The following is a 27934-nucleotide window of genomic DNA, read 5'->3' on the forward strand; positions in this document are numbered from 1 at the left end:
AGGAGGTGAAGATGTCTCCGAGATCTTCAGTCTCGCCTTTATTATATTCAATCATAACACTTGGAATCGCTGGGCCCGAAAATCTAGGCGATACACGCATACTCTTTTGAGCAACTAGCAGATATCCTTGACATGTCTATGTATCATCAAACAACTCATCACCCACCTTCATACGTGAGTTCTAAGTCTTAAGTTTCATAGTTCAACGGATGGTGGGTGGCCCTGCCATATTGCATTAACCTTACTGCTTTGCCCCAGAAATGGGCTGGCTGCTGGTACCTAGCCGTGACCGGCTCCCAAGACACGCTAGCGCCAGTAACGCAAGTTATAATTGCAGGTTTTATTTTTATTACACGATGCTATTCCTTCAGAGGAAATCTGAAAGTGGCACCTGTGACAGAGAAGTTGAGAAGTGCGCGTTTGGGATGGTAAGGACATGTGATGAGACAAAATGACAATGAGGTTGGTAAGAGAGCGTTAACTATGAATGTGGAAGGCTATAGAGGAAAAGGTAGATTTAAGAAGATATGGATGGATTACGAGAAAGACGATATGTGTAAGAGGGGAGTGAGCGAAAAAATGGTATATGATAGAGGAAGTATGGAAGGAGAAAACATGTAGCGCCGACCCCAGTGGCTGGGGGAAGGGTAGGAGAATGATGATGTTATTCCTTCATTATAGACATCATTCCTGAGAACACGTATTCGTCATTAGAAAAAGTGCTACTTTTTCTTTTTTCTTTTTTTCGGGCCGGGTGCCGAACCTCCTACGAAGTCCCCGCGCATAAGGGGCGCGCGGGGTATGTGAGATTCAACGGTCTGCATGGTGTTGTGAGCAGACCGCGGGCCCAAGGATTTTAGGACCCACCCACTAAACGACTTCCCTGCACTCTTACACCCGACGTCCGATCCCCTCCGAGGTCAGAACCCGGATGAGGTAGGGGGGCTACCGCGGTCAACACTACAACCAGACTGCGCGGCTCACCCCAAGGACGCCCAGCCGACGGAGCCTTCGAGGCGAATCGAAGGCTCTGAAACATCGGCCGTCTCAGTACGGCAGCCCGTCAGGCCGCCCAGACGGTGCCGCTGATGTCCCGGAATACCCCGCTGTACCAGAACTAGCCTGCCGGGTCGGGACGCGATACACCGTCGACCGGTCGCTCTATTACTCCTGGGCAGCGCGCTAGAGTGCTGGTAGCATGCCGCGCGGCCTCTACCCCTTCAGGTCGCCCCTTGACCTTCACCGGGGCTGGTACCTGCCTGCGGGATTCGAACACCGGCATAATTGCATCGCGCTGACGGTCTTATTCAAGTTAGCGAAATATATTCTGAAAGATTCCGCTTCATAGAGACAACGGTGAATCTAATATATCGCGCCAAAAAAAATAATGTACGAACAAACAGAAGTTTAGTACTGGTTTTCAGTTAGCATATTTACATGATGGTGTTTTGCGAACGTAATAATTAATTTAATTTTGTTGCCGTACATAACAGGTAAATCTAAATTCGTCATGAAACAACAATATATATATATTTCGATTCGCAACAAGGCTATTATAACATCGTTGATATAAGCTCTGTTGCAACAACCAATTGCAGGAGACAAAGAGCGATCGTAATCGACCTCACCGGTTTGTGACAGCGTAATTACAATGGTGAGTTTATTTTATTGTGTTTTTAAATGATATTTTAATTATTTAGATTTTTAACGGCCGTCTGGTGTAGTGGTAAGTGACATGGTCACTACACAAGGAGGTCGCGGGCTCGAATCCCGCCAAGGGAAGATATTTGTATGATAAATATAAAAAAAATGTCTTTTCCAGGGTTATGGATGTATATTAAAATATATGTATGTGTATGTAATAAAAATATTACATTTATTTCCGTTATCTGGTACCTGTAACACAAGTTCTTTACGAACTTACCACGGGACCAGTTATCGTGGCGTGATTGTTAGTAAATATTTATTTATTATTATTATTCATTTATTTATTTAATGACCCGAACTGCGTATTTTTGTTATAATTACCAGTAAAACATTAGCTCGGTAAAGATGTGATTGAAAGTCAGTGAAACATTTTTAATTTTATTCCGCCACGCGAATCGTATTATGTTCGCGTTGTTGTATTAAAATCAATATACATTTTCGGTAGGTTCGCTAATTTGTTTGTTAAATTTCGTTGATAAAGATAAGGACTGAAACCCGGAGTCCGTATTATAGTGAAGCGGTCAATCACCACAATTGCGACTTCACGGGGGTCCACGAACAATTTAGATGAAAATTGATAGAGAAGTGCTAATCAAATTTGTTTTTTTTTTTCGTTATCATCTCAACCCTTCCACTGACCAGTGCCCAAGATAGGCCTCTCCAATTGATGTCCAATGCGGCCGGTTCGTTACCACCCCAACATGACCCACCGATTTTCATTTTATCATTTTCATTTATTATAAACTAGCGGCCCGCTCCGGCTAAGCTCGGGTCTTTAACAAAAATATCAACGATATTTGACGTTGTTTCATTTTTTTAGATAAAAGAACACTTATTGCGGCATAACTATAATAGTTAGACATATGTTGTCGCGACACTTTTTGTAAATAATAATGCGTTCTACAAAGTCGTAGTACATTATTTTATTCTATCATCAATAGCTTTCGCAGGGCACGCGATGTAAAGAATATTTTAGGTAATCTTTTTACACCTTGGGTTACATTATTGGAGTTTTATTAAGAATCCATAATTTTTTTCAATAAGATTATAGCCTATGGCACTCGGGAATAGTGTAGCTTCCAAACAGTGAAAGAATTTTTCAAATCGGCTTAGTAGTTTCGGAGCCTGTTCAATACAAACAAACAAACATTTCCTCTTTATAATATTAGTATAGACAAACAAGGAAACCTGGTAACCAACAGCGGAGAAAATGCTACCTAACTATATTTTTGCTTATGGCTATTTATATGTAAATTGACTGTGGAAGCTTTAGAATAGTTGTATTCAATTATATAGTAGTCACATTTAAAATTTAGAAACCTGGAACGTTTTACTGCAACCTGCCCATTTCTGCCGCAAAGCAGTAATGCATCCCAGTTTGAAGGGTCCCCACCTAGGGAGAGGCGTTTCGCAATACATTTGTCATGGACTTTATCTCTCAAAGTGGTTGACATGTCAATGGACCCCGGTAACCACCAAATACCAAATGGACCATATTGACCATATGTTATTTATACATTTTCGTAGTTACTGCTAGCTTCAGTGCCTGTGATCAGTGCACGCAAGTAGGTAACCCTGCCTACTCCTACCGAAGAAGTCACACCTTCCGCTTATGAGGGTCAGACAACCAAACAGACAACAAAAATATGTCCTCGCTGAGTTCTTATCTCCTATAGTTAATCTTTTTATTTATTGCGTACTTGGGTAGACGAGCTCACAGCCCATCTGGTGTTAAGTGGTCACTGGAGCCCATAGACATCTACAACGTAAATGCGCCACCCACCTTGAGATATAAGTTCTAAGGTCTCAGTATAATTACAACGGCTGCCCCGCCCTTCAAACCGAAACGCATTACGCTTCACGGCAGAAATAGGCAGGATGGTGGTACCTACCCGTGCGGACTCACAAGAGGTCCTACCACCAGTGAAAATCTAAACAAATTTTATGGGCATTCCAGTGGAAGTACGTCTGTGCGCTGATCTTGCTGGGCTCACTTACCGTGCGTTCGGGTCCCGTGCATCCTGAAGGCCAACAGCCTCTCGGCAATGAAGAAAGCATTACGGACAATAACGATGAAGTCGAACTAACCGTTCCACCATCAGCGCCGGTGGTTCAAACCAGAGAAAAGAGGTTCGTCTACCGATACCAATGCCCTATTGGCTACCACAGAACAGATTTTTTTGGTATTTATTTTTGTGTAGAAGAAGACAATTTAATCTAGTGGCTTATTTAAGTATCGCAAAGAATGTTTAGTAAGCTGGATGTATGGAGGTTAGAGATAAGGAGGTAATCATTACCAATGGGAGAAAAGTGTCCAAATGTGTGCTATAAATAAAAGTTCAAAAACCACTGAATGTAGCAGTGCGTGTGCGCTTGTTTTGCATAAAATGTTTGTCTTAAGCCTTCGTCAAACAGAACGCGTAATTAGCGCGCGTCAGAGCGCTAAACTGACGGCGCGCTATGACGCCGAGATGTGTTGTACTACTATGGTAACATACCGTCAAACAGAGCCCCAGCGCTATAAGTACGCAGCGCTCTGTCGCGGCGTTAGGACGCTTTGACGTCAGGCGTTGTAATTTTTTACAAATTTTATTTTAGCGTCCGAGTGTATTAAAATACTAGATAATGCCAGAAAAAATGATATAAATAGTTATAAAATACCCATGCTTATACAATGCCACCGATTTCTTAATACTTTTAAATTTTCACACTGCTATCGAAAGGCACTATGATTTGGCGAATGCGTTGCGTCAAGGAGCGTTATATCTGGTCAATTTGAAGAGCGCGACGTTAAGTACGCGGCGCTAAGTACGCGTTCTGTTTGACGAAGGCTTTAATGTTAACAATAACTATTAAAACTTCTAGAACGATTACTCGAGTACTACTCGTGAACATTAAAGTTATTTGTAATTTTTTTAAAGGTCCGCTTTATTTGGTATTAGCATCAATAATTCGATGTTTTTAATTGAACTTTCAATTATGTTTATCCCATTCAAATATCTGAAGAAGTTTTCCGGTCATCAGTACGTATATTTTTTAGATATTTTTAACATTAAATGATTCTCCTGCAAAGTTACAAAGTCGATAATATATTTTATATGTACAATGCTGTGTTTTCAAATTGTAATACTATAACTAGTTGCTATTTGTTTTCTGGTAATTTTAAATGAGATGTGTCGAAACAAACACTGGTGGTATTAACATTAATCTCTCATTATTATCGTTACAAAAAAGGTATCCACCTAAAAAGGCCTATTAAGGCTTAAAATACAACTTAAAACCTATTGAACACGCTAATATAATATTCTTATTACTGGTATGGTACCGTTATTTTCGGTCACGTTGCGAGGAAAAAGGGTGACAATCTCGAAAGACTTCTCATCACCGGCAAAGTGGAAGGAAAGAGGCCTAGGGGGCGTAGTCCCATGCGCTGGTCCGATCAGATTAAGACGACTTTGGAATCCAGCATCAATGTCGCTATCCACTGCGCGGAGGACAGAAGTAAATGGAGGAACATAGTCCTAACAAAAGTGCTCAGTAAAGGTCACGACCCTCAGAACTGAGGAGTACGACGCACGGAGGGGAGGGACCGTCGTATGGTTACCGTCGTCCAACAGTTAGCAGTAGATATAATGCTAACTGAAAGTGGCACCTGTGACAAAGAAGCTGAGGAGTGCACGTTTGGGATGGTATGGACATGTGATGAGACGAAACGAAAATGAGGTTGTTAAGAGAGTGTTAACTATGAATGTGGAAGGATTTAGAGAAAGAGGTAGACCTAAGAAGAAATGGATGGATTGTGTGAAAGACGATATGGGTAGGAGGGGAGTGAGCGAAGAAATGGTATATGATAGAAGAGTATGGAAGGAGAAAACATGTTGCGCCGACCCCAGGTGACTGGGAGAAGGGCAGGATAATGATGATGATACTGCTAACTGTTGGACCATTCCATTCCAACCATTCACCATCAGGTTTTTAAATAAACAAAAAAATATATACCTATATTATCTCGGTAGCGGTGCCAGCGATTCCAAACACAGATTCAATTTGTACGTGATTTTAAATTGTATGTTTGTTTGCTTATATTATTAATGCAAAATAAAAAAATTAATGCAAAAGTTCTCGTCTTGAATTTTATTCAGTTTTCCACAAACGCCCGGCTACGCGATTCTTTAAATTGGCATAACTTTTTTATTTATGAACCGATTGACATGAAGCAAACACTAAATGTTAAGTAAAGCTTACCACAATAATAATAATAATGTTTTTATTGTAAGTAACCATGACTCATATAAATTGTTAATAAGACTTAGACCTATATTAGTAGTTGTTCACCCTGTTTTTTCCAACTCCTAAAACCGTCACTAGAGAGCGCTGTAATACGCAAATCCGTTGTCATGATACCCTTGTCATAAGTGACACTGTATCCTAGATTATTGATTTTTTATTGAATATACAAGTTTTTCTAATCCAAGTTTATTTTCATAATATCCCTCGGAAAGTCGAACATGGTCCAATACGAGCCGGATAAGAAAACAACTAATGATAAACAACAATTTTAAGTGCAAAAGAACGTTACAAACCGTAATTAACACAAAACTATTTCGTTGCTAAGTACTAGTGAATGTGAAGAATGGGCCCGGAAAGTTATATTAAATTACAAACCGATGTTCAAAATAAGATATTTAAGGCACAGGTTAATTTCAAAAAGTCACTTGCGTCTAGAATAACAAGGGAATATATCGAAACGAGATTGCAATTATCGGAACAACATTGGTTAAAGTTTGAAGAAAATCACCAGAATGTTATATTGGGATGCGAAAGTAACGATTATAGCTATTAAACAAAAGGTACAATAACAAACGTTATATCGCGAACTGCATTCTGGCCAGGCTGGTTGGGCAAAAGGGCTTTATCTTCAGAGTCATCCAACGGTGTCAAACAAATATTCGATACGACAAATGATTGCTTGCACGCTTTATCTAACCTTGGTATACCTGTATCGACATGGGACATCTTGATTATATATCTCATCACAATAAAATTGGATAATGAATCCCAGAAACAATGGGAACAAAAACTAAGCGAACAGGCTGATCGATTGCCTACACTAAGCGAGTTCCAATCATTCCTGGAATCAAGATATCGAGCACTCGAGTTTTTAGAACCAAACCAAAGAAGAGAGTCTAGAGGCAAAGATGCAGTGGATAAACCGAAGGTGTTCAGCGTGACGACGTCTGTATCCTGCCCATTCTGTTCGGAAGATCACTTGCTTTATCAATGCAAGAAATTTCTACAAGAAGCCATCGAGAATTGCCGGGAGTTCATCCAGAAGAGAAAACTGTGTTTCAATTGCTTCGGAGCTAACCATTCGGTAATACAGTGCAAACGACGCACGGCTTGTCGGTGCTGTGGCCGACGTCATCACTCGCTGCTGCACCAGGAAGGCGGCACTCACAATCCGGCCCTGGCGGGCCCTAGTCAGCCCACTAATCAACAGCGGGAACCAGCACAAGAACCGCAGGCGGCGGATCATGTGGAACGTGTTGTCAGACATTTTTCTAACAGTGAAATGAGATCAAGTAGTCAAGTAATGTTAGCTACCGCATTAGTTAATGTATCCAACAAGGGTATGTATCACACACTTAGGGCATTGTTGGATCAGGGCTCTCAAGCCTCGTTTATTAGTGAACACGCAGTTCAACTTTTGCAGCTTCAAAGGTTGCCAGTTAGAAGTACCGTATCTGGTTTAGGAGGAGACAAATCTAGTATTTCAGTAAAACATATGGTTCAATTTAAAGTACAGTCCACATATAACTCTTTTAGCTATCCCGTTCAAGCCTATGTTTTTAAACTGCCTAACATCCACTCTTCCTTCACAGCAAATTAAATTTCAGGATTGGCCGGTATTTTTGCAATTGCCGATGGCTGATCCAGGATATGGTACACCAAGCAATATAGATCTTCTACTAGGCGCTGATGTGTATGGTCAGGTTTTGTCAGAAGGCATATTGAGAAATCCACCTGGAACCTTGACAGCTCAAAATACACAGCTGGGATGGATTCTGTCGGGACGAGTTTAGGTTAGTGGGGATACTCCTTGCATTATTAGCGCACATACCCATGACAAATCGATCAATGATTTGCTGCGTCAGTTCAGGGAGATTGAAACTGACTAGCATCATCCACTTTTATCCAAGGAAGAAGAATCCTGTGAAAGATACTTTGAATCCACTACAACTAGGGACAGTTTGGGTCGTTATGTTGTAGGTCTTCCTTTTCGCGACAACAATCCACTTGCTCAAGAAGAAACTTGAAAATAATCCAGTCTTGAAGCAAGAATAATCCAAGGTAATAAATGTAGCCACCTGGCTATGAATCATATAGAAGTAATTAATGACAAACAAGAAGCTGCTAAGCCAGGATGCGTTTATCTACCTCATCATGCAGTTGGTTGTTCGCGAGGACAAAAGTACAACGAAGGTCGGCGTTGTTTTCGACGCTTCGTGTAGGGGTACCAGCGGCAAGTCATTGAACAATGATTTATTGGTAGGTCCAAGGCTTCAACCAGAGTTACGACACATAATTATGAAATGGCGTACTTATCCTATATGTTTCGCAGCGGACATAGCTAAGATGTATCGAATGGTCAAGGTCGTACCAGAGCATACTGACTTCCAGCGAGTACTGTGGAGAGAGAATCCTAGTGAAGAAGTCAAGGACTGCAGGCTGTTAAGAGTTACCTTTGGTGTTTCGTCGGCCCCATATCTAGCAGTTAAGAGTTTGCAACAAGTGGCAAAGGACTGAACCCACCATCGCTCTGGTTTGGCTGAAGGGACAGCCAAATCGATGGAAGACCTTCGTCGTAAATCGAGTGACTGAAATCCTGACAGTTTTAAACAACGACCAATGGTCGCATGTGGAGTCATGCCAGAATCCAGCCGACTGTGCATCCCGAGGGCTGGCTCCACAAGAATTTATCCACTGTGAACTCTGGTTCCATGGCCCTGCGTTTTTAAGAGAATCCACGTATGTATCGCCAACGGTAAACATATCGACTGATTTAGAAGCCAAGCCGTTGAAGTCTCATCACCTAACTATTTCCGAAGTGGCTAGGTCAGATCTCCAGACATGGACGAAGTATTCATCTTTATCAAAAAAACGGTTAGAGTGGTCGCGTTTTGCATTCGATTTATTAATAAATTAAGGTCAAAGCGATATCCTTATTACTTGACGGCTTCCGAATTAGATCATGCATTAAAGATAGGAATTAAGGTTTGTCAGACTCAAGCATTTTCTAAGGATATTGAGCAAATAAATAATACAAAAAAAATGACTTAACAGTTCTGGCGTAAGTAGTCTGCCGAGTACCTCACGACTCTAAATCAGAGATATAAGTGGACTAAAACTACACCAGAACCCCAATTAAGTGACGTTGTTCTTGTTAAGGAAGATGGTCTCCCTCCTTCAAAATGGTTATTCGGTTTGATAGAAGAGAAGCTCACTCATCCAGATAAGGGTACTATCAAATGTAAGAAATCTAAAATTGTAAGACCAGTCTCCAAACTTTGCATTTTGCCTATCGCTTTTTAACATTACTTACCTGAATAACTGTAGATATTTCATGCAATGTATGTAACTTAAATGTATCTTTGGATGCATCAGCTATTAAGTATTTTGTTATTGTTTAGTTGTAAGTAAGTACGAACTGTTTAAAAACAACCCTTGACTGAACTTTGTCGTTATTATGGTTTCTTTAATGTGTAAGTTTATATTTAGTTCATGTTGAGCAGTTCTTTATTGATTACTATTAGGTTAAGATGTTACGGTTTCATGGAGATGTTAATTGTACATGTAAAATTTGATGGCCTCATTGTTGGCTATGAACTTTTGTAGTTCATGGTGGGCGGAATGTTCACCCTGTTTTTTCCAACTCCTAAAACCGTCACTAGAGAGCGCTGTAATACGCAAATCCGTTGTCATGATACCCTTGTCATAAGTGACACTGTATCCTAGATTATTGATTTTTTATTGAATATACAAGTTTTTCTAATCCAAGTTTATTTTCATAATATCCCTCGGAAAGTCGAACAGTAGTTATATTTACATCACAATGAATTACTGTCGTAACATCCCATGGGAGATGGCACCACAGCGACCCATGTATACACAGTCCAGCCTGCTTGCGATCATGCTCAGGATACTGTTGGAGCTGGCCCTCACTCTGCTTACCAGAGATGCACACCTCTTACGCATGGTAGCGTAAAAACAATCTATATGCGCGTCTGCAAACATCCCTGATGCGCTACAAAAGCGGGGCAGCACCACCAGCACCCTAAACGCGTTATTATATTGAACAATATATTAATGACAACCACATTTAAATCGGCAGAGCTGTTTCTGAGATTAGCGTGCATAAACGCACAGACAAACAGATAAACCGACAAAAATTCTAAAAATCACTTTTTTGGGTTCTATTGCGTTCATAAAGCCCCCTATAACAGTTTTCCTGAGATATCTTCCATGTACAGACAGCGACCAGTTACGATTTTATTATATGTATTGATTTTACTGTGTTCCAAATAAAAATATTCATGAATTAAATTGTTTTATCCAAGCCCTTGACACATGAGTATTTTTGATATTTCATTATTTACCGGCTTTAGTTTGTGATATCAGCCCGCATGGATAGAAATCACGATCTTATCCCTTTCATCTCTCTCTCTTAATGAGACTTCGAACTAATATATCAGGAGGGCGGCATCTTTAACTATCGCTGGTTGACCGTGAGCTTAGAGTTTATCAGTCTTCTTCTTTATAACCACCTTATCTCACTAGGTGGGGTCGGCACAGCGAATTTTTCTATTCCATTCTTTTCTATCAGCCGTCATCTCAACACTAACTCCGTTCTCTCTCATATCATCATTCACACACTCCATCCATGTCTTCTTGGGTCGACTATCAATTTTCTCAAATTTATTAATTCGAAGGGTCCACGACCTCACGGACACCAGTTAAATGGAGCCCGATGACATCAAAAACGGAAATGCCGATACCCATTCAGAGACATGAGTTCTAACTCTTAGTTTTACGGTACAACGGCTACCCCGGCCTCAAACCTAAGCACGTTAAAGCCATTTTCATACTACGCTATAAAGCTATAATATAATAGCATATTATAGTATATAGCACCGGTCACCGTCCTCGTCGAAACCGTCGCTTGCGACGAAGGGCTCGACGAGCGAACTAACCCATAGACACAGCCCACTGAGTTTCTCGCCGGATCTTCTCAGTGGGTCGCGTTTCCGATCCGGTGGTAGATTCTGCGAAGCACTGCTCTTGCTAGGGTCAGTGTTAGCAGCTCTCCGGTTGAGCCCCGCGAGCTCACCTACTAACGTTAGGGTGAAGCTGAAATAGCCTCTCAAGGCTATCAGCATAGGTAGGGAAAAAAAAAATAGTATATAGCTCATAGTACAACAATATCGCGCACCATACATTGTTATGGACACGCTCAAATTCAAATTCAAATTCAAAATCATTTATTTCAACTTAGATGTCAGTATAACACACTTGTTGAATGTCAAAATATAAATGAAAAGTTAACTCTACCACCGGTTCCAAAAAAAGCCACAGTCCTGAGAAGAACCGGCGAAACAAACTCAGCGGGCTTTTTTTTTTTTGTTTTTTCTCAAATTTTTTTTTTTTTTTTTTAAATAAGTAACAAATTTTGGAATAAACGAAAAAACAAGTAAAAAAATACAATTGCAAAATAATAATAATAATAATGAAACTCACACTGTACTGTCCTATATATTATTGAATTAGTATGCGCTGCTATACTATATGGCACTATAGCATAGTGTAGTCTGAAAGCAGCCTAACGGTCCTTCTTAGAAATCAGCAGGGTGATGGTACCTACCTATAAAAGCTACTAACCCATAGACACAGCCCACTGAGTTTCTCGCCGGATCTTCTCAGTGGGTCGCGTTTCCGATTCGGTGGTAGATTCTGCGAAGCACTGGCCTTGCTAGGGTCAGTGTTAGCAACTCTCCGGTTGAGCCCCGCGAGCTCACCTACAAACGTTAGGGTGAAGCTGAAATAGCCTCTCAAGGCTATCAGCATAGGTAGGAAAAAAAAAAAAGGCGACAGTCACATCGCTCGATACGAACGCGCCGGATGTCTTAACCTTTAGGCCACGACGACTTCAGTTTGATTAGTGCGAGTTTTTTAACATTCTCCATAGCGTAAAAGTTAACTCATATTTCTATGTATTTGGAACAGCGCCCCTAGCGGCAAGAGTAGGCAAACGTTCCAACTCCATACAAATTTGAGTTAACTTTTACGGTATGGAGGACGTTAAAAAACTCGCACCAAGCACACGGACTCTCGGAGAAGTTGGCCGGTTCACAACATTCTCTAAACGCTATGACATGTTCTTCTTTGAGTTTGTTTTCAAAGAAGTCATAAGCGGAAGACACCAGATGATAAAATTTAAAAGTAATAAAATAACTCAATCAGTTTGCACATTTATTTTTTACAATAATAATAATAATAATTAATAATATATTCTTAAACTATTAAAGCTGGCACAGATTTTTGTTTTCACCACAACAATGCTAAATTCACACGGCGTCACGCACGCGGCGTATTAAACGCGGCGTTTTTGTACTAGACTGAATCAATCGTGAAAATTCGTAAGGGAATCGCTATTGTATAATATCATGGAAGCCTACTCTTTTTTTTTTTATTGCCCTTGTAGGCAGACGAGCATATGACCAGCCTGATGATGAGTGGTTACCGTCGCCCATAGACTTCAGCAATGTCAGGGGCAGAGCCAAGTCGCTGCCTACCGCTAAAGTACCTACCTACCTACCTACTGAAGCTTCAGAGCTCAATTACCTTAGACATGTCCTTTCGGATCCTCTCGACCCACTCTCGGCGTTTTTAGGCACACTAGTACCACATGCTGTCCTAGTCGAACTGTTCGCATTTGACGTGCAACTTAGCCCATAAACAAAAACTGATAAGTACGTCGCCGGATCTTTTCAGTGGGTCGCGATTCAGCTAAGGGCAGATCTTAGCTAACTCTTTCAGGCTGAGCCCCGAGAGCTATCCCACCAGTCAGTGTAAAGCCAGAACAGTCCCTCCAGGCTCACGGCAGATGTTATTTACTAGTGGTAGGACCTATTGTGAGTCCGCACGGGTAGGCACCACCGATCTGCCCATTTCAGCCGTGAAGCAGTAATGCGTTTCGGTTTGAAGGGTGGGGCAGCCGTTGGAACTATACTGAGACCTTAGAACTTATATCTCAAGGTGGGTCGCGCATTTACGTTGTAGATGTATATGGGCTCCAGTAACCACTTAACACCAGTTGGACTGTGAGCTCGTCCACCCATTTATGCAATAAAAAAAGGCAAAAAAAAAACTCTAATATTTAGAAATCAATTCTTTGAAATCTACTACACGTCTTTGTTTTTGAGAAATCGTTTTGTATTTTATATACTCTAAATATAATAAGTTAAAGCTTTGGTAAACATAATAATAGGATATAAAAAAAAAAAAGTTAAGCATGAAAGAGGAGTGCATGCGGCAGAGATGCGAATGTTGAGATGGATGTGTGGAGTGACAAGAATGGATAAGATAAAGAATGAGTATATCAGAGAAAGTGTGAAAGTGGCCCCGGTAAACAACAAATTAAGGAGCGGACGGTTAGCGTGGTATGGACATGTGATGCGCAGAGAGGAGATGCATGTGACTAGGAGATGTATGGAAATGGTAGTGCAAGGTAGAGGGGGAAGAGGTCGACCAAAGAAGACATCGATGGAGTGTGTGAATGACGATATGAGAGAGAGAGGAGTGAGTGTTGAGATGACGGCTGATAGAAGAGAATGGAAGAGAAAAATTAGCTGTGACGACCCCACCTTGTGGGATAAGGTAGGTAAGAAAGCCCGCTCGTTCGAATTTAGGTGCTTACTCTCCCTTAAACAGAATCCTTTGGGACTACAATAATGTCCACGGTAGCGCGGTCTCCGTCAATGTTCCTTCGGAGTTGTCCGATTGCGCTGAACTTATTTTAAGTGAAATAGATGTTTTTTCAAATTGTCTCACTACTTAAAGGAAAAATCTGTCGCGGATCATCTCCCAATTAAATTAATCTTAAGCAATGAATGAAATGTATCCAAATCTTAGCTGTATAATTTATTTTTATTTTTGTTGTTAATGCACTGTCGATTGCACCTATAATCGAGGTGACATCTGCCATGCACTTTTGGTCAGTTTGTCAATGTTTTGTATTGATGATCACTTTGTTGGTGCAACTTCTTAAATAAATAAATAAATAAGGTGGAGAAAAAGAAGAAGGATTTAAAAAAAAAACACCGCGTCTAAATGCCGTAGTGCGAATCAAATACAACAACAATATTTTACATTATAAATAATGTACACTGATTTAATATTACGCAACAATCAAATTAGGGACTGCAATGGATTTAATTTTAATTTATAATTATAACAATAATAATTACAGTCCGATTACAGTCGTCAAAATTATAAAATATATCTAAACTAACAAATTTGTAAGTACATTTATTGAACTATGTTTGCCTTAAGCGCACAAAAATATATATATATATAGTTGTTAAATTATTTACTTAACTAACATTATTATAATTAAGTTACAATGGCGTGGTTAAAACAATATTACAGCTAAACTGTAAAGATCAATACTGAATTATTTGTAATATAAGTTAAAAATGATCTGTTACCCGGATCTGTGTGGTGGTCGATTTCCATTGCTTTTTTTTAATTAACATAATTATTAAAACGTTCCGAATTCAGATACTTTTTTGCTTAGATGGGTGGACGAGCTCACAGCCCACCTGGTGTTAAGTGGTTACTGGAGCCCATAGACATCCACAACGCAAATGCGCCACCCACCTTGAGATATAGTTCTAAGGTCTCAGTATTGTCACAACGGCTGCCCCACCCTTCAAACCGAAACGCATTACTGCTTCACGGCAGAAATAGGCAGGGTGGTGGCACCCATCCGCGCGGACTCACAAGAGGTCCTACCACCAGTAAAAACTTCACTCTAACTCTACTTCAAACTAAAGTCTTCTCTTGAATTATCGGAATAACTTCACATAATAATTCTGATTATGACCACCTCTGTAGAACATCCCGGATCGCTATAAACACACTAACATACCACCACCTTCTCGCAGACTAATTCATCTAGACCTAGGCCCTTAATTTTACTGGTACAAGGTATTGCAAGCTCGTAAGCGTATATCATATCAGCCAGATGGTCAGATCTGGTTAAGGAAGTGGTTGGTGGCAGTCTCTACCGTGCGGTCCATGACACTCATGACCGAAAAATGGTGGTAGGACCCGTTGTGAGTCCGCACAGGTAGGTACCACCACCTCGCCTAGTTCTGCCGTGAAGGAGTAATGCGTTTCGGTCTTAAGGGTGGGGTAGCCGCTGTAACTATACTGAGACCTTAGAACTTATATCTCGAGGTGGGTGGCGAATTTACGTTATAGATAACCTGCTCCAATAACCATTTAGCACCAGAGGGTCTGTGGGCTCGTCCATCCATTTAAAAAATAAAAAAATACTGCGAAGGAAAGTCACATGTGGTCCCAACCCTCAGCATTGGGAGAATGATGAAGTAGATGCGTCAACGCACAGGATCGAATCGTTGTTGCGCCAACTTAGATTATTACTGGCTACAACTGACTCTGGAAGCGACTATGGAATGAGCTCCCCTCCACGGTGTTTCCCGAGCGCTATGACATGTCCTTGTTCAAAAGAGGCTTGTGGAGAGTATTAAGCGGTAGGCAGCGGCTTGGCTCTGCCTCTGGCATTGCTGAAGTCCATGGGCGACGGTAACCACTCACCATCAGGTGGGCCGTATGCTCGTCTGCCTACAAGGGCAATAAAAAAAAAGAATTTGTGGTGGAAATGAAGTAAAAATAATTCTGCGAAACAATGAATTTGCCGTGGCATAGATAAGAAGTTTATTTCTTTCTACAGCCCCTTCTATAAGGATTCAAGGAGAACGGTATATACTGGCAGGTAGAAGTGCCTCCATAACCCTCAAATCATGGCTACTAGAGCCAACCATGAGCACGCGGCAATAACCATCGCCGATCTAGAGAACTCATATCTCAAGGTGGGTGGCGGCATTTACGTTGTAGATGTATATGCGTTCCAGTAACCACTTCACACCAGGTGGGCTGTGAGCTCGTCAACCCATCTAAGCAATAAATAAAAAAAATCATTGCAATGGTCGGCTTATTTCATAAATATGGGAGTACGTCAGCATTCGCTAAATATAAGCGACGTTTTCATTTCCTATTAAAATATAATTGTACTATACGATTAAAATAAATATATTAAAATAGTAATATTACATTTGACATGAATAATAAATAAATATAAATATATACAGTCGCTTTGCTACTAAGCAAATTCCAATAACATGATGAAAATTCTAAACATAAATAAACCCTACGAATAAATAAATTTATTTCTTCGTATTATAAATAAATTTATTCGTAGAATAAATAAATTTATTCGTAGAATAAACCATAATTCTAAACAACGTAACAATGAAATGCATTTACACCATAACTCAACAACAATCGTAAAAACAATTCGCACAATCAATAAATATATTTTATAATCGAACAATAAATCGATTAGTAAGACAATAAAGTTAACAGTGAGTGAATATTTTGAAGAATCCTCTTCCTTTCTCTGGCTCTGGTCCCATGAGCATCGGAACTTGATTTTTATGCGTGATTGTGATCTGTCGATTGTAACGTAAGAATCATGATCTGTTGATTGTAACAATCGGACACGGGACGGAATCTTACGACTTAACCTATCAGGTCATCGTGGCCTACAGGATAAGACGTCCGGTGCATTCGTAACTAGCGATGCAACGGTGTTCGAATCCCGCAGGCGGGTACCAATTTCTCTAATGAAATACGTACTACTTAACAAATGTTCACGATTGACTTCCACAGTGAAGGAATAACATCGTGTAACAAAAATCAAACCCGCAAAATTATAATTTGGGTAATTACTGGTGGGGTAGGACGTCTTGTGAGTCCGGTTAGGTACCACCACCCCGCCTATTTCTGCCGTGAAGCAGTAATGCGTTTCGGTTTGAAGGGCGGGGCAGCCGTTGTACTGTACCACCGAGTTAGTCTCAATATCGAATGATAATTGAGGCCGTCAGCGCAAAAGTAGCCTAGCCCACATTTTTTTCATATTCGTGCTTATGTATTTAAAAAAATATTTAAACATAATAAATTATGATGCAAAACTGGCCTATCCCTAGTTTCACCTATAGGTTTATTTTTTCTTTTTCTTTTTCTGTTTTCCTACCTATGCTGATAGCCTTGAGATGCTATTTTAGCTTCGCCCTAACGTGTGTAGGTGAGCTCACGGGGCTCAAACCGGAGTGTTGCTAACACTGACTCTAGCAAGAGCAGTGCTTCGCAGAATCTACCACCAGATTGGAAACGCGACCCAGACAGAAGATCCGGCGCGAAACTGAGTGGGCTGTGTCTATGGGTCAATTCGCTCGTCGAGCCCTTCGTCGCAAGTGACAGGATCGACGAGGACGCTGACCGATACCTATAGATAACAGATGGCTTTGTAAACATTATGTTTGTGCTAAGGTTTTTGCCTGCGAAGCAGTGTAAAAGTAAATCCAGGCCTCGTTATCTCCATACTACTATGGTAAGCTTAAGTCACTTTTGCGCTGACGGCCTCAGTTTTCGTTGGATGCTGTCTTACCGTGCACGGAGGCTGCATCCAGGGCTCGCCGTCAATCTGCATCGGGAACATTCTCTTCGTGGTGATTGTTATTGAGCTGCACTGGGCTAACCTTCGCCCGGAGGCTCGAAGGCCTGTGTGTCAGGTCCGCCAGGGTAAGAAAAGTACCATAGACTTCTTACTTATAGAGCTTATCAGATTTTTGGCGTGGGGGAACAGTTCTGTGTTTTTCCACTTGGCCCGAGGTCATTGTTTTGAATTTAGATATGTTTGGGACCGGGAAAAGGATAAGTTTTAGGACTCACGCTGTAGCTCGTTGATGCACTATTCTATAAGTATTTTCTCATTGGCGAGAGTTATATGTGATGATTGACTAACAAATCACAATTTTAGTGTTTTTGCACCGGCACCATGTTTTAGTTTTTTTTTTACACACTCTCTTCGCCATTTTTTATACGCGTAGTTTTTTTTTGTAGATGGGGGATTGAGAAAGGAATAAGGAAAAGGAAGTCCCAACAGTCATCACAATTTCACAATTGACACATGTGATTCAAGTCTCAAATGCTCTCCAATACGCTCTGCTATTAGTATTCACTTATCATAATAATAGTAAGATGCTGGTGGTAGGACCTCTTGTGAATCCGCACGGGTAGGTACCACCACCCTGCCTATTTCTGCCGTGAAGCAGTAATGCGTTTCGGTTTAAAGGATGGGGCAGCCGTTGTAACTATACTGAGATTAGAACTTATATCCCAAGGTGGGTGGCGCATTTGCGTTGCAGATGTCTATGGGCTCCAGTAACCACTTACCACCAGGTGGGTTGTGAGCTCGTCCACCCATCTAAGCAATAAAAAAGAAATGCGTAGTTTAATATTGATCCTGGACTGTATAAGATACCAAGTGTTGGGTATAACCTTTCCATATCGAGAATACCATTAATTAACTCTAGTTGGCCCTTAAGCTGTATAGAAAAATCGTAAATAATCATATCATCACGATAAAATGTATAGAAAATGTCTGATAATACTAAAATTTTCATATCGATTAAAATACATGAATTTTACTGGTGTTAGGGCTTATTATGAGTTCTCAGGGGTAGATACGACCACTGTACCTATATCTGCTGCTAAGCAATAATGCGTCTGGGTTTGAAAATTGGGACAGCCGTTATACTATAGAACTTTTGCCTCAAAATGGATGGCGGGTTGTTGATGTGTATGGGCTCTGGAAGCCACTTCACACCAAGTGGGCCGTAAGATCGTCCTCCCATCTAAGCCAAAAAAAGATACCATATGAGGCTAATTGATTGATTTTTGTCTATATGGTTCAGCTACATACCAACAGAAACTGGTGGTCATTGCTGAAAGCAGTACGAAATACATCATCATTGTATGTCATCACTAATTTTGGCCCCAAATGACGTCACTCGTAACGAAGCACCTTTCATTCGCGTCACGTGCAGTTCTCGAGGCGAATTTCGAAATATGTACCATCTGGTTCTCTATTAAACAAAATGGAGTCATTACGAGATCACGTACCTGTCCGCACTTGACCCATGTGTAGACAATTCTCAAGTCCGATCACTTCGATCATTCTATCGCCGATGTCTGAAAACAAGAGCATCTATTCATCATCAGTCCTCCCGAGACTACGATCAGCACTGCATGGATGGAGACCCGTGCTCGACAGTGCGATAAGAGGTCCTCTTCCTCTAGCCCTTATCCCATATCATGTGAGATCGCCATGTCCTCTTACCATGCCGTATAGGTGGACCTTTCTTTGGGCTATCGTTGGCATACGCTGGTAAACTGAGATCAAAGTTACCCTATATTATTTATTTTTCTATATTATTTTCCAGAGCTCAATGTATTTCTAGGACGAATTGCATCAAGTTAGGCTTAGTGGTTTGGGCGTGGAAACAGACAGACATAGTTTCCCATTTTTGATTTTAGTGTCGATCTGTTCTATTTTCTAAGTGTGCGAATTTCTCGTCGAACCCGTCGCTTGCGATGAATGGCGCGGCGAGTAAATTGACCCACTGAATGTGGCCTACTGAGTTTCTCGCCGAATCTTCTCAGTGGGTCACGTTTCCGATCCAGTGGTAGATTCTGCGAAGCACTGCTCTTGCTAGGGCTAGTGCTACCAACGTCCTCAGTTAGAGCCCTGTGAGTTCACCTACTCGCTAGGTTACGCTGGCATAACCCTCTAAGGTTACGTACCAGCTTAGGTAGAAAAAAAAGTATGCGAATCTATGGATCCAAAACCTCAATTGTATGTATGGTTTTCAGACAAAACGCTGTGATGTGTACTACGTGAGGGATTGCGGTAAGTCCAGAGAGTTTGTCGAAGGGTGCTTCTCGAGTTGGAGAGGGTTACCTTGCTGCGCCTGCGGGAAGCGCCCCCGCCGCTGCGCCGCGCTGGTGCCCCACAGGTTGGAGCCGCCGTGCGCGTACGGGATGTTGAGGAGCGCCACGCCCTGCAGCGACGGACCCTTCTTCAGCTCAAGAGACGACCCGTCGCACTGGAACACGCCCTGGTGTATTTCGACAGTCCCACCCATACTATTACCATACTATATACCGGCTTTTCCCAAAGTGGGCGATAACGCCCCCTTGTGAACGCTGCAGGCTTAAAGGGGGCGGTAAGAAACCCAGAAAAAAAAAGGGGTCGTTGTGTAGAGGCGAGGTGATTTGTAATTTCATCTAGGAGGACTCTTAGACACCGACTGAGCTCTCAGTATAATGGTTTACTAGATGATGACCCGGATAGCACAATACTGAAGGTGATTTTCACAACTCGCAATTCCCTTTTTTTCTTACTTTTTTTTTATTGCCCTTGTAGGCAGACGATCGTACGGCCCACCTGATGGTGAGTGGTTACCGTCGCCCATGGACTTCAGCAATGCCAGGGGCAGAGCTAAGCCGCTGCCTACCGCTTAATACTCTCTACAAGCCTCGTTTGAAGAAGGACACGTCATAGCGTTCGGGAAACACAGTGGAGGGGAGCTCATTCCATAGCCGGATGGTACGTGGCAAAAAAGACCTCTGGAAACGCACTGTGGATGACCGCAGCGGCTCCAGGTAGTATGGATGAACTCTACTCCGGTGGCGGGCGGTGCGATGGTAAAAACGAGATGCCGGTATCGTCTCGAACAATTCCTCAGAGCACTCTGTGTCATATCTAGAAACACTCACCACGATATCGATGTTCTCGTGTAAGTTCTTGCAGCTGGCTGCGAACTGTTCCGACGTCGCGAACTCAAAGTACCACAGCTTGTTCTTCATTCTAGAACTGAACTTGTCCGGATTCCTTTCTCTCTCCGTGTGGAACTTCACGCAGATGGCGGCGTCCTTTTGGACAGTATTCGATTATTTTTGAACAATATTAGACGCGAGGAGGATCACTACGGGGGTTTTATTACTGGTGGTAGGACCTCTTGTGAGTCCGCGCGGGTAGGTACCACCACCCCGCCCATTTATGCCGTGAAGCAGTAATGCGTTTCGGTTTGAAGGATGGGGTAGCCGTTGTAACTATACTGAGATCTTAGAACTTATATCTTAAGGTGTGTGGCGCATTTACGTTGTAGTTATCTATGGGCTCTAGTAACCACTTAACACCAGGTGGGCTGTGAGGGCTCGTCTACCTATCTAAGCAATAAAAATAAAATATATATATATAATTCTCCGTGAAGTCAGCAGTATATTAATAGACGGAACTACCTAAGCATCAAACTTTGCCAAGCAAAACAAGGTCATATGTCTATAATTTTAGCTCACTATAAGGAATAGCCTGATTGGTTTAGTTGGTCACAAAACCCTCGATCACAGCAAAGATCGTCCTTATTACCTTAAATCACTTCGCTTACCGACAGTACGCTTCTATAGATTATTTTATCTCCCATAAAATCTGTCGCAGGAATGAACTTCCCTCCACGTTGCTTAACCAGCGTTGTCACAAACCCAAACGGGGACCTCAAAAGAAACCTCATCGGTAGACATGGCTTTGACATAGCTGATGCTAATTCTATCACATGATTCGTATGGTCTATTAAGGATGGCATTAAAAAAGATTCTTACAACGCCGATGGAGAAATAATTGTTGATGATGTTGTACGGCACTGTTGTGGGATGAGGCGCCGAGTCTGGCATTTGAGGCTGATCACACTGGAAATAATTTTAATCGCATTTAATTATAAGCAAATAGAAATAACAATCGGTTCAAGGGCGTAAAGTGACCGCGATAGTACCAACTTCTTCTGTCTATTTTTACTGTGAATTTATTCTCGGTTCTCTTCTCTATATTAAAAATCTTACTTTTTATTTTTGTTAATCCTTTTGTCTTCTTTACACCATTAATTGTTAGTAATTTTGTAATACTGTGTATGTTCGTTTCTTCTCCCTTTAGTCTTTCTAATTTTGATTTTTTATTGATATGGTTGGACGAGCTCACAGCCCACCTGGTGTTAACTGGTTACTGGACCCCATAGACTTCTACAACGTAAATGCACCACCCACCTTGAGGTATAAGTTCTAATGTCTCACTATAGTTACAACGGCTGCCCCACCCTTCAAACCGAAACGCATTACTGCTTTACGGCAGAAATAGGCGGGGTGGTGGTACCTACCCGTACGGACACACAAGTGGTCCCACCACCAGTGTTATTTAATTTATCAAGAAAACATTAGAACCAGAATCATAGATGCCTAATATATCTAATTTTCCTACTAGTTACATTTGTAAAGCTTTGATGGTAACTGAAGCCATTGAGTATCGAGACAGGCCGATGTTTTTCACCCTCAACAGAGCTAAACAATCTTTTGTTCCAATTGAAGTCCTGATGAAAGCACTTAGGAATACGGCTTCTTGTCTAGATGTGTTTATTTGCTCCTGCCATGTCATTTCTAATTCCTGCAGCCTCTTTCCAGTAGCGTATTCATTTCAGTTCTCAGGAAACTCACTGCCTCAACGACTATTAAGTAGTTCTATAAGTTAAAAGCCTGTAACACTACCTCCATGGCCAAGTTTTCCACCATAATCTGCCACCTGTCCATCATCACAGTGCTCGCTCTGGCGATCTTGTCCAGTATTTTGTGAATCGATTCCCCTTCGTAGCTGCAATAATAAAGATGCCTTTTAAGCAGGTTGAAACAGTCTGGTTTTTCCTTTAAGCTTTCGTTTTCCAAAGATTATCATAAAGTTAATGAGTTTATGGTCCTTCGAACTATCAGTCCCTTTTCCATTACTTATGTCTACTATCAGTGCCTTTCGTCCCTTTCCGAGTTCTTCACGAGATCTTGATAATATTTAAATAGGACCAGTTTTCATAATTAAAAGAAAGATTCAACAAAATCGGTTCACCTAAAAAAGCTTTCAGGTATATAGCTTAAAAAATGAAACCTTTTTCGGGCTCAATCAAGCAATTCCTTACCCTCCTCCCCACCGCAGACACCGCGCCAGATCATTTCCGGTTCCTAGAGGTATCACCCCGACCGCCGGCTGAGTTTCCATTTGCACCTTATCTGTACACACGATCTTGAACTTAAGCCAGCTTTGCACTTTAGACAAGACGTTTAAGCTCTATGGTCAGTGGTATCCAGACAAACGCACCTTGGTCTCATTTTAAATGTGAATACGTCAAAATATCCACGGACCAATTTACTGGTGGTAGGACCTGTTGTGAGTCCGCAGGGGTAGGTACCACCACCCTGGTTATTTCTGCCGTGAAGCAGTAATGCGTTTCGGTTTGAAGGGTGGGGCAGCCATTGTAACTATACTGAGACCTTAGAACTCCTGACTCTTACACTAATTCCTACTTTAAATCGTGTTGATAGGGTACTATATCCCAAAACTGCCTATACCTTAATTGCATTACAATTTTTCAATTTAGTTACCCAATCGCTTATAGAAAGTATATATGTGCCTAGGAGTATCAATAACTTGAAAGACCAGCATCCATTCGGTTAAGTTTTTCTCTAGTTGTCTCTCTTAAGTAAGATCAATTGAAACTGACCCATGGTCTCCAGAACCCAGCCAACTGTACCGTCTCCGCCGCAGCATATGACACGATAGTTCTTCACGTCTTTGAACATCTGCAGACCTAGAAAGTACAAATCAGTTCTAGACTGGTGATAGGACCTCTTGTGAGTCCGCGCGGGTAAGTACCACCGCGTTACCTTCTTTCTGCCGTGAAGCAGTAATGCGTTTCGGTTTGAAGGGTGGGGCAGCCGTTGTAACTATACTTGAGACCTTAGAACTTATATCTCAAGGTAGGTGGCGCATTTACGTCGTGGATGTCTATGGGCTCCAGTAAACACTTAACACCAGGTGGGCTGTGAGCTCGTCCACCCATCTAGCAATAAGAAAAAAAAATCAAATTGACGTCAAAGAAGTGTATTTAGTTCAAAGAGTGCTGGAATTAACTATTACATTATTATTACTGTTATGCCTAACAAAACTAACGCTCACCTTGCGTAGGTCCTCCTTTGGTGATATCATGAACTTGTCTCGGGTTTAAGATATATTGGAGTTTCCTGAGAACCCTGGACCCTTGTCGCCCTCCGCTCTTAGGGTTTATGAACACTAGTAAAGGGCAGCTCCCCTCAGGAGGAGTTACTTGGAATGATATGGGAGGTGCTCTGGGCTCTTTCTTTTGCTCCTTCCGTTCTTCGGGAACAGCGGCTATCGAGATGGGCAGCGATATTGAAGTGGGCAGTGTTTGCTGAAATCAGTATTTTGGGTCATCGCTGGTGGTAGAGGATGTATCTGTGTTTAATAGTCATCTGTTCCTGTGTTATGAAGGAGGTAGTCTTTATATAATTGGGGCTTCGGCCATTTGAGTCAAGAGGGGGGCGGTACTCATGCGGTAGTACAGTAAGTATGTCAAGCACGACAATCTGTCGAATTCGTAATGTAAATGTATCGAGTCCTCGATACGAATGCGGCGCGTTACATTAGTGCTCGATAGCCAGCCTTCGAGATTTACGTTACAGTATGTCAATACCAATTTTTTTTCTACCTATGCTGATCACCATGAGAGGCTTTATCAGCGTTGCTTTAGAAAGGATGACATTTAGAATGCTCCATCCAGAAGTACAACGCCATCTATTGTCGGATAGCGGAAACACACACATCGAAAATACTCGACTTGTGAGGAATGCTCTCGATAATTCTAGGGATGTCGTATCGACTAAGGACGGATCACCTGAAGCAAAGCGGAAGAAGTGAATCGAGCATTTTAAAGTGTTTGTGAAGTGTTTTAAATGTTTTAAGTGCTAATACTAGTAATAATACCTACATTACCTACCTACATACCGAAGTACCTACATTAACGCTAATAATAGTGTTAATGTAGGTACTTCGGTATATTTTTTTATTTATCCCGAACCCGAGCGCGTAACAATATCATCTGTGGCGGGCTTGTCACCTGGTCAGGCTGCGGTCGGTGCGGCAGAGAGCGTTGGCGGTCGAGCACGAGAGGACGGATGGCGGTGGGCGGCAGGATGTGCGGCGCGTGGCGGCCCAATGTGCACGCCCCGCCCGCCGCGCCCACGCAACGGTTGTGGAGCTAAACGATACACAACACTGGATTAACCAAGAAGTAGGGCGGTCGGTATTCGGTTATGAAGGACACCATCGCCCATGGACATCAACATAGTCTATCGAGATAGGCCATTTTAATACGCTTTTTTTAGCTTCAGACATATGTTTGTTTGTAACGGAATCTTTGAACATGATGTTGAACCCCTTCAAAACGTCGGATTAACTCGAAATTTAGTATACTTATTAGGGACCGATTCAAATATTCAAAATTTAAAAAAAATAGAAAAATATTTAAAAAAAATGTAATTAAACTAAAAAATTAAAAGTAAATAATAGTTTTGAAAAACTAACAAAATACGCTTTTATAGAAAATAAGAAAAAATTCTTTTATTGTAAAAAAAAAGCGTGGGATGCATGGTATTAGTAGTTATAACTATTTTAGAAACAGATATGAGTAGAAGGGTTACTTTGATAATAATATTTTTTATTAAGGTTCATCTCTGGAGATGTCGCGTCGCGGACCTTATTGCGAAATCGGTTAGTGCGTGATAAAGAAAGGTATCGTATCTTCTCATAGCCACTCTTGGAGTACAAAAATAAACATTGATCAATGTGTAAAAAAAAACAGTGTTTAAATAGATTATAGAGAATTTTCACTGGTGGTAGGAAGGACCTCTTGGGAGTCCGCACGGGTAGGTACCACCACCCCGCCTATTTCCGCCGTGAAGCAGTAATGCGTTTCGGTTCAAAGGGTGGGGCAGCCGTTGTAACTATACTGAGATCTTAGAACTTATATCTCGAGGTGGGTGGCGCATTTACATTGTAGATGTCTATGGGCTCCAGTAACCACTTAGCACCAGGTGGGCTGTGAGCTCGTCCATCCATCTAAGCAATAAAAAAAATTAAAAAAACGGTTGTCTGTAAAGTCGGTTTACTGACGATAGTTGAAAGTGACAACGTCATAAGAAAATACTGATGGAATGGTTTCATTTTTCAATTATCGCAATTATCGTTGCTATAAATAATAATTGACACTACATTCGCTTTTCACTGAACTTCATACTTGACGAAAACATGTAATTGTATTGTTGTATAGCAGCTGTCCACGCGGATGCATCGCTCACTCAAGTAGGAGAGAGACAGATGCTCGAACGCTGCCGAACGCGGAGGCCGATTGTGCCTCTTTGTCGCTCGTTGCGCGCTCTCGCTTGCACTTCAAGCCTTAAATGGAACGCCTCAGAGCGAGGTAACGTCGCATGAGTCATGTTTTTTCGTGCGTGCAGCTGGCTCCATCGAATTATAACACGTTGTCACGTCAAAAATATTAAACTTACTGTAATGTGACACCAGCGACAGTGCAAGCCGGTGATACCATTGTAGCCTTTGATCTTTTTCCGACATCTAGCGCATTTTCCGTGACAGTTTCCTACAAAAAAAATGTGCTTATAACTACCAAATCAATATTCTACCAAAATGATTTCTAGACATTTAATTTAACACAGAACAAATTCATAGTATTTTGAGGTTTGGAAAGTTTTTTTTTTTATTGCATGGATGGATGGACGAGCTCAAAGCCCACCTGGTGTTAAGTGGTTACTGGAGCCCATAGACATCTACAACATAAATGCGCCACCCACCTGGAGATATAAGTTCTAAGATCTCAGTATACTTACAACGGCTGCCATACCCTTTAGACCGAAACGCATTACTGCTTCACGGCAGAAATAGGTAACGCGGTGGTACCTGCCCGTGCGGACTCACAAGAGGTCCTACCACCAGTAAGGTTTGTTTGAGTAGAGTTTTCATCCTCATGATGAAAGGATAAGTAACATATTGGGTTAGATAAGATAAAAGTACTACACACATTCTTAATTGGTGGTAAGACGTATTGTGAGTCCGCACGGGTAGGTACCACCACCCCGCCTATTTCTGCCGTGAAGCAGTAATGCGTTTCGGCTTAAAGGGCGGGGCAGCCGTTGTACTGTACGAACTGAAACTTTAGAACTCATTTCTCAAGGTGGATGGCAGCATTTACGTTGTGGATGTCTTGCTTCAGTAACCACGTAACACCAGGTGGGCTGTGAGTTCCTCCACCCATCTGAGCAATATATAAATAAAAAATTATAGGAAAGAAATATAAGTTGCTAAACAAAAGTGTTATTATATATTTCCAAATTCTAATTGGCTTAAATCGAAAAGTTCCAATCGCCACATAAAATCTGTACACTATATTATGGTGCTCAAAACATTGGTGGTGCCGGTTCTGCCATTACCGAAGATCCCTTACCGGCTCCAAAGTTCATATTTTCTCGACAACATCCTCACCTTCGATCCAATGATGAGCAAGTGTGGCAGAAGCACGTTTGGACTTGGAATAAGTGGCTATGCAAGAGGCCGGTGCTCGCTGGACGCAACGCTCGTGTACCGTAAATTTGCAAACTGAAAACGAGGAAAATACTAGAAGATAAAAACTAGAAAATGATGACTCCAGGGTTAGAAGCCTACGAAAATGATAGAGTTACCAACCGACACCAGAAGTTAAAGCCTTCGCCAAAGGCGGGTATGCATATTTTATGTAGGAGGTAGCTGTTTGACATCTTCGTCAAAACACGTTATAGATCTTAATCTTCTTCTTCCTATTCGCACACTCTTGACAGAGTAGTCGTGGTCATGCATCAGTCGGATCCTGCGATACCGATGCTCTCGCGATGCGGCGCCATGTGGCACGATGTTTCGCAGAGTGAGAGCAATCATTTATGTCTTCTTGTCTGTCTGTCTGTCTGTCTGTCTGTCTGTGTATGTCTATGATCTTAATCTAATGACTGTATTTTAGAATTTATATTGTCATTCGATAATTCTTCTTCTTTTTCACCGTATCCCACTAGGTAGGGTCGGCAC

General features: G+C 41.6%; 1 protein-coding gene and 1 long non-coding RNA gene across 5 annotated transcripts in view; one reads left to right on the forward strand and one right to left on the reverse strand.

Moving 5' to 3' along the window:
* The first annotated feature begins 1465 nt into the window (after positions 1 to 1465).
* LOC149503391 (uncharacterized) lies at positions 1466 to 4019 on the forward strand. The gene is made up of 2 exons (XR_016324629.1): positions 1466 to 1654; positions 3665 to 4019. It is a non-coding gene; the product is annotated as an uncharacterized LOC149503391 (long non-coding RNA).
* An 8202-nt stretch (positions 4020 to 12221) lies between these two features.
* Positions 12222 to 27934, reverse strand: part of Dgk (diacyl glycerol kinase 1) — a 116487-nt gene continuing 100774 nt past the window's right edge. For 3 of the 4 annotated variants that reach the window (XM_089734736.1, XM_089734732.1, XM_089734743.1), the window contains 13 exons: positions 27362 to 27475; positions 26371 to 26462; positions 24921 to 25061; positions 23963 to 24215; positions 23508 to 23594; positions 22926 to 23016; positions 22507 to 22609; positions 21574 to 21660; positions 20692 to 20847; positions 19874 to 20030; positions 19036 to 19104; positions 17519 to 17631; positions 12222 to 16520 (listed from right to left, as the gene is read on the reverse strand). In XM_089734736.1, the coding sequence (XP_089590862.1) occupies positions 16428 to 16520; positions 17519 to 17631; positions 19036 to 19104; positions 19874 to 20030; positions 20692 to 20847; positions 21574 to 21660; positions 22507 to 22609; positions 22926 to 23016; positions 23508 to 23594; positions 23963 to 24215; positions 24921 to 25061; positions 26371 to 26462; positions 27362 to 27475 (1556 nt within the window). In that variant the 3' untranslated portion in view covers positions 12222 to 16427. The remainder of the gene's footprint in view (positions 16521 to 17518; positions 17632 to 19035; positions 19105 to 19873; positions 20031 to 20691; positions 20848 to 21573; positions 21661 to 22506; positions 22610 to 22925; positions 23017 to 23507; positions 23595 to 23962; positions 24216 to 24920; positions 25062 to 26370; positions 26463 to 27361; positions 27476 to 27934) is intronic. The other variant, XM_089734740.1, reaches the window with a different exon arrangement.

The sequence above is a fragment of the Bombyx mandarina genome, chromosome 02 (genome assembly GCF_030267445.1).
Source record: "Bombyx mandarina strain Sakado chromosome 02, ASM3026744v2".
In the NCBI taxonomy this organism is placed as follows: domain Eukaryota; kingdom Metazoa; phylum Arthropoda; class Insecta; order Lepidoptera; family Bombycidae; genus Bombyx; species Bombyx mandarina.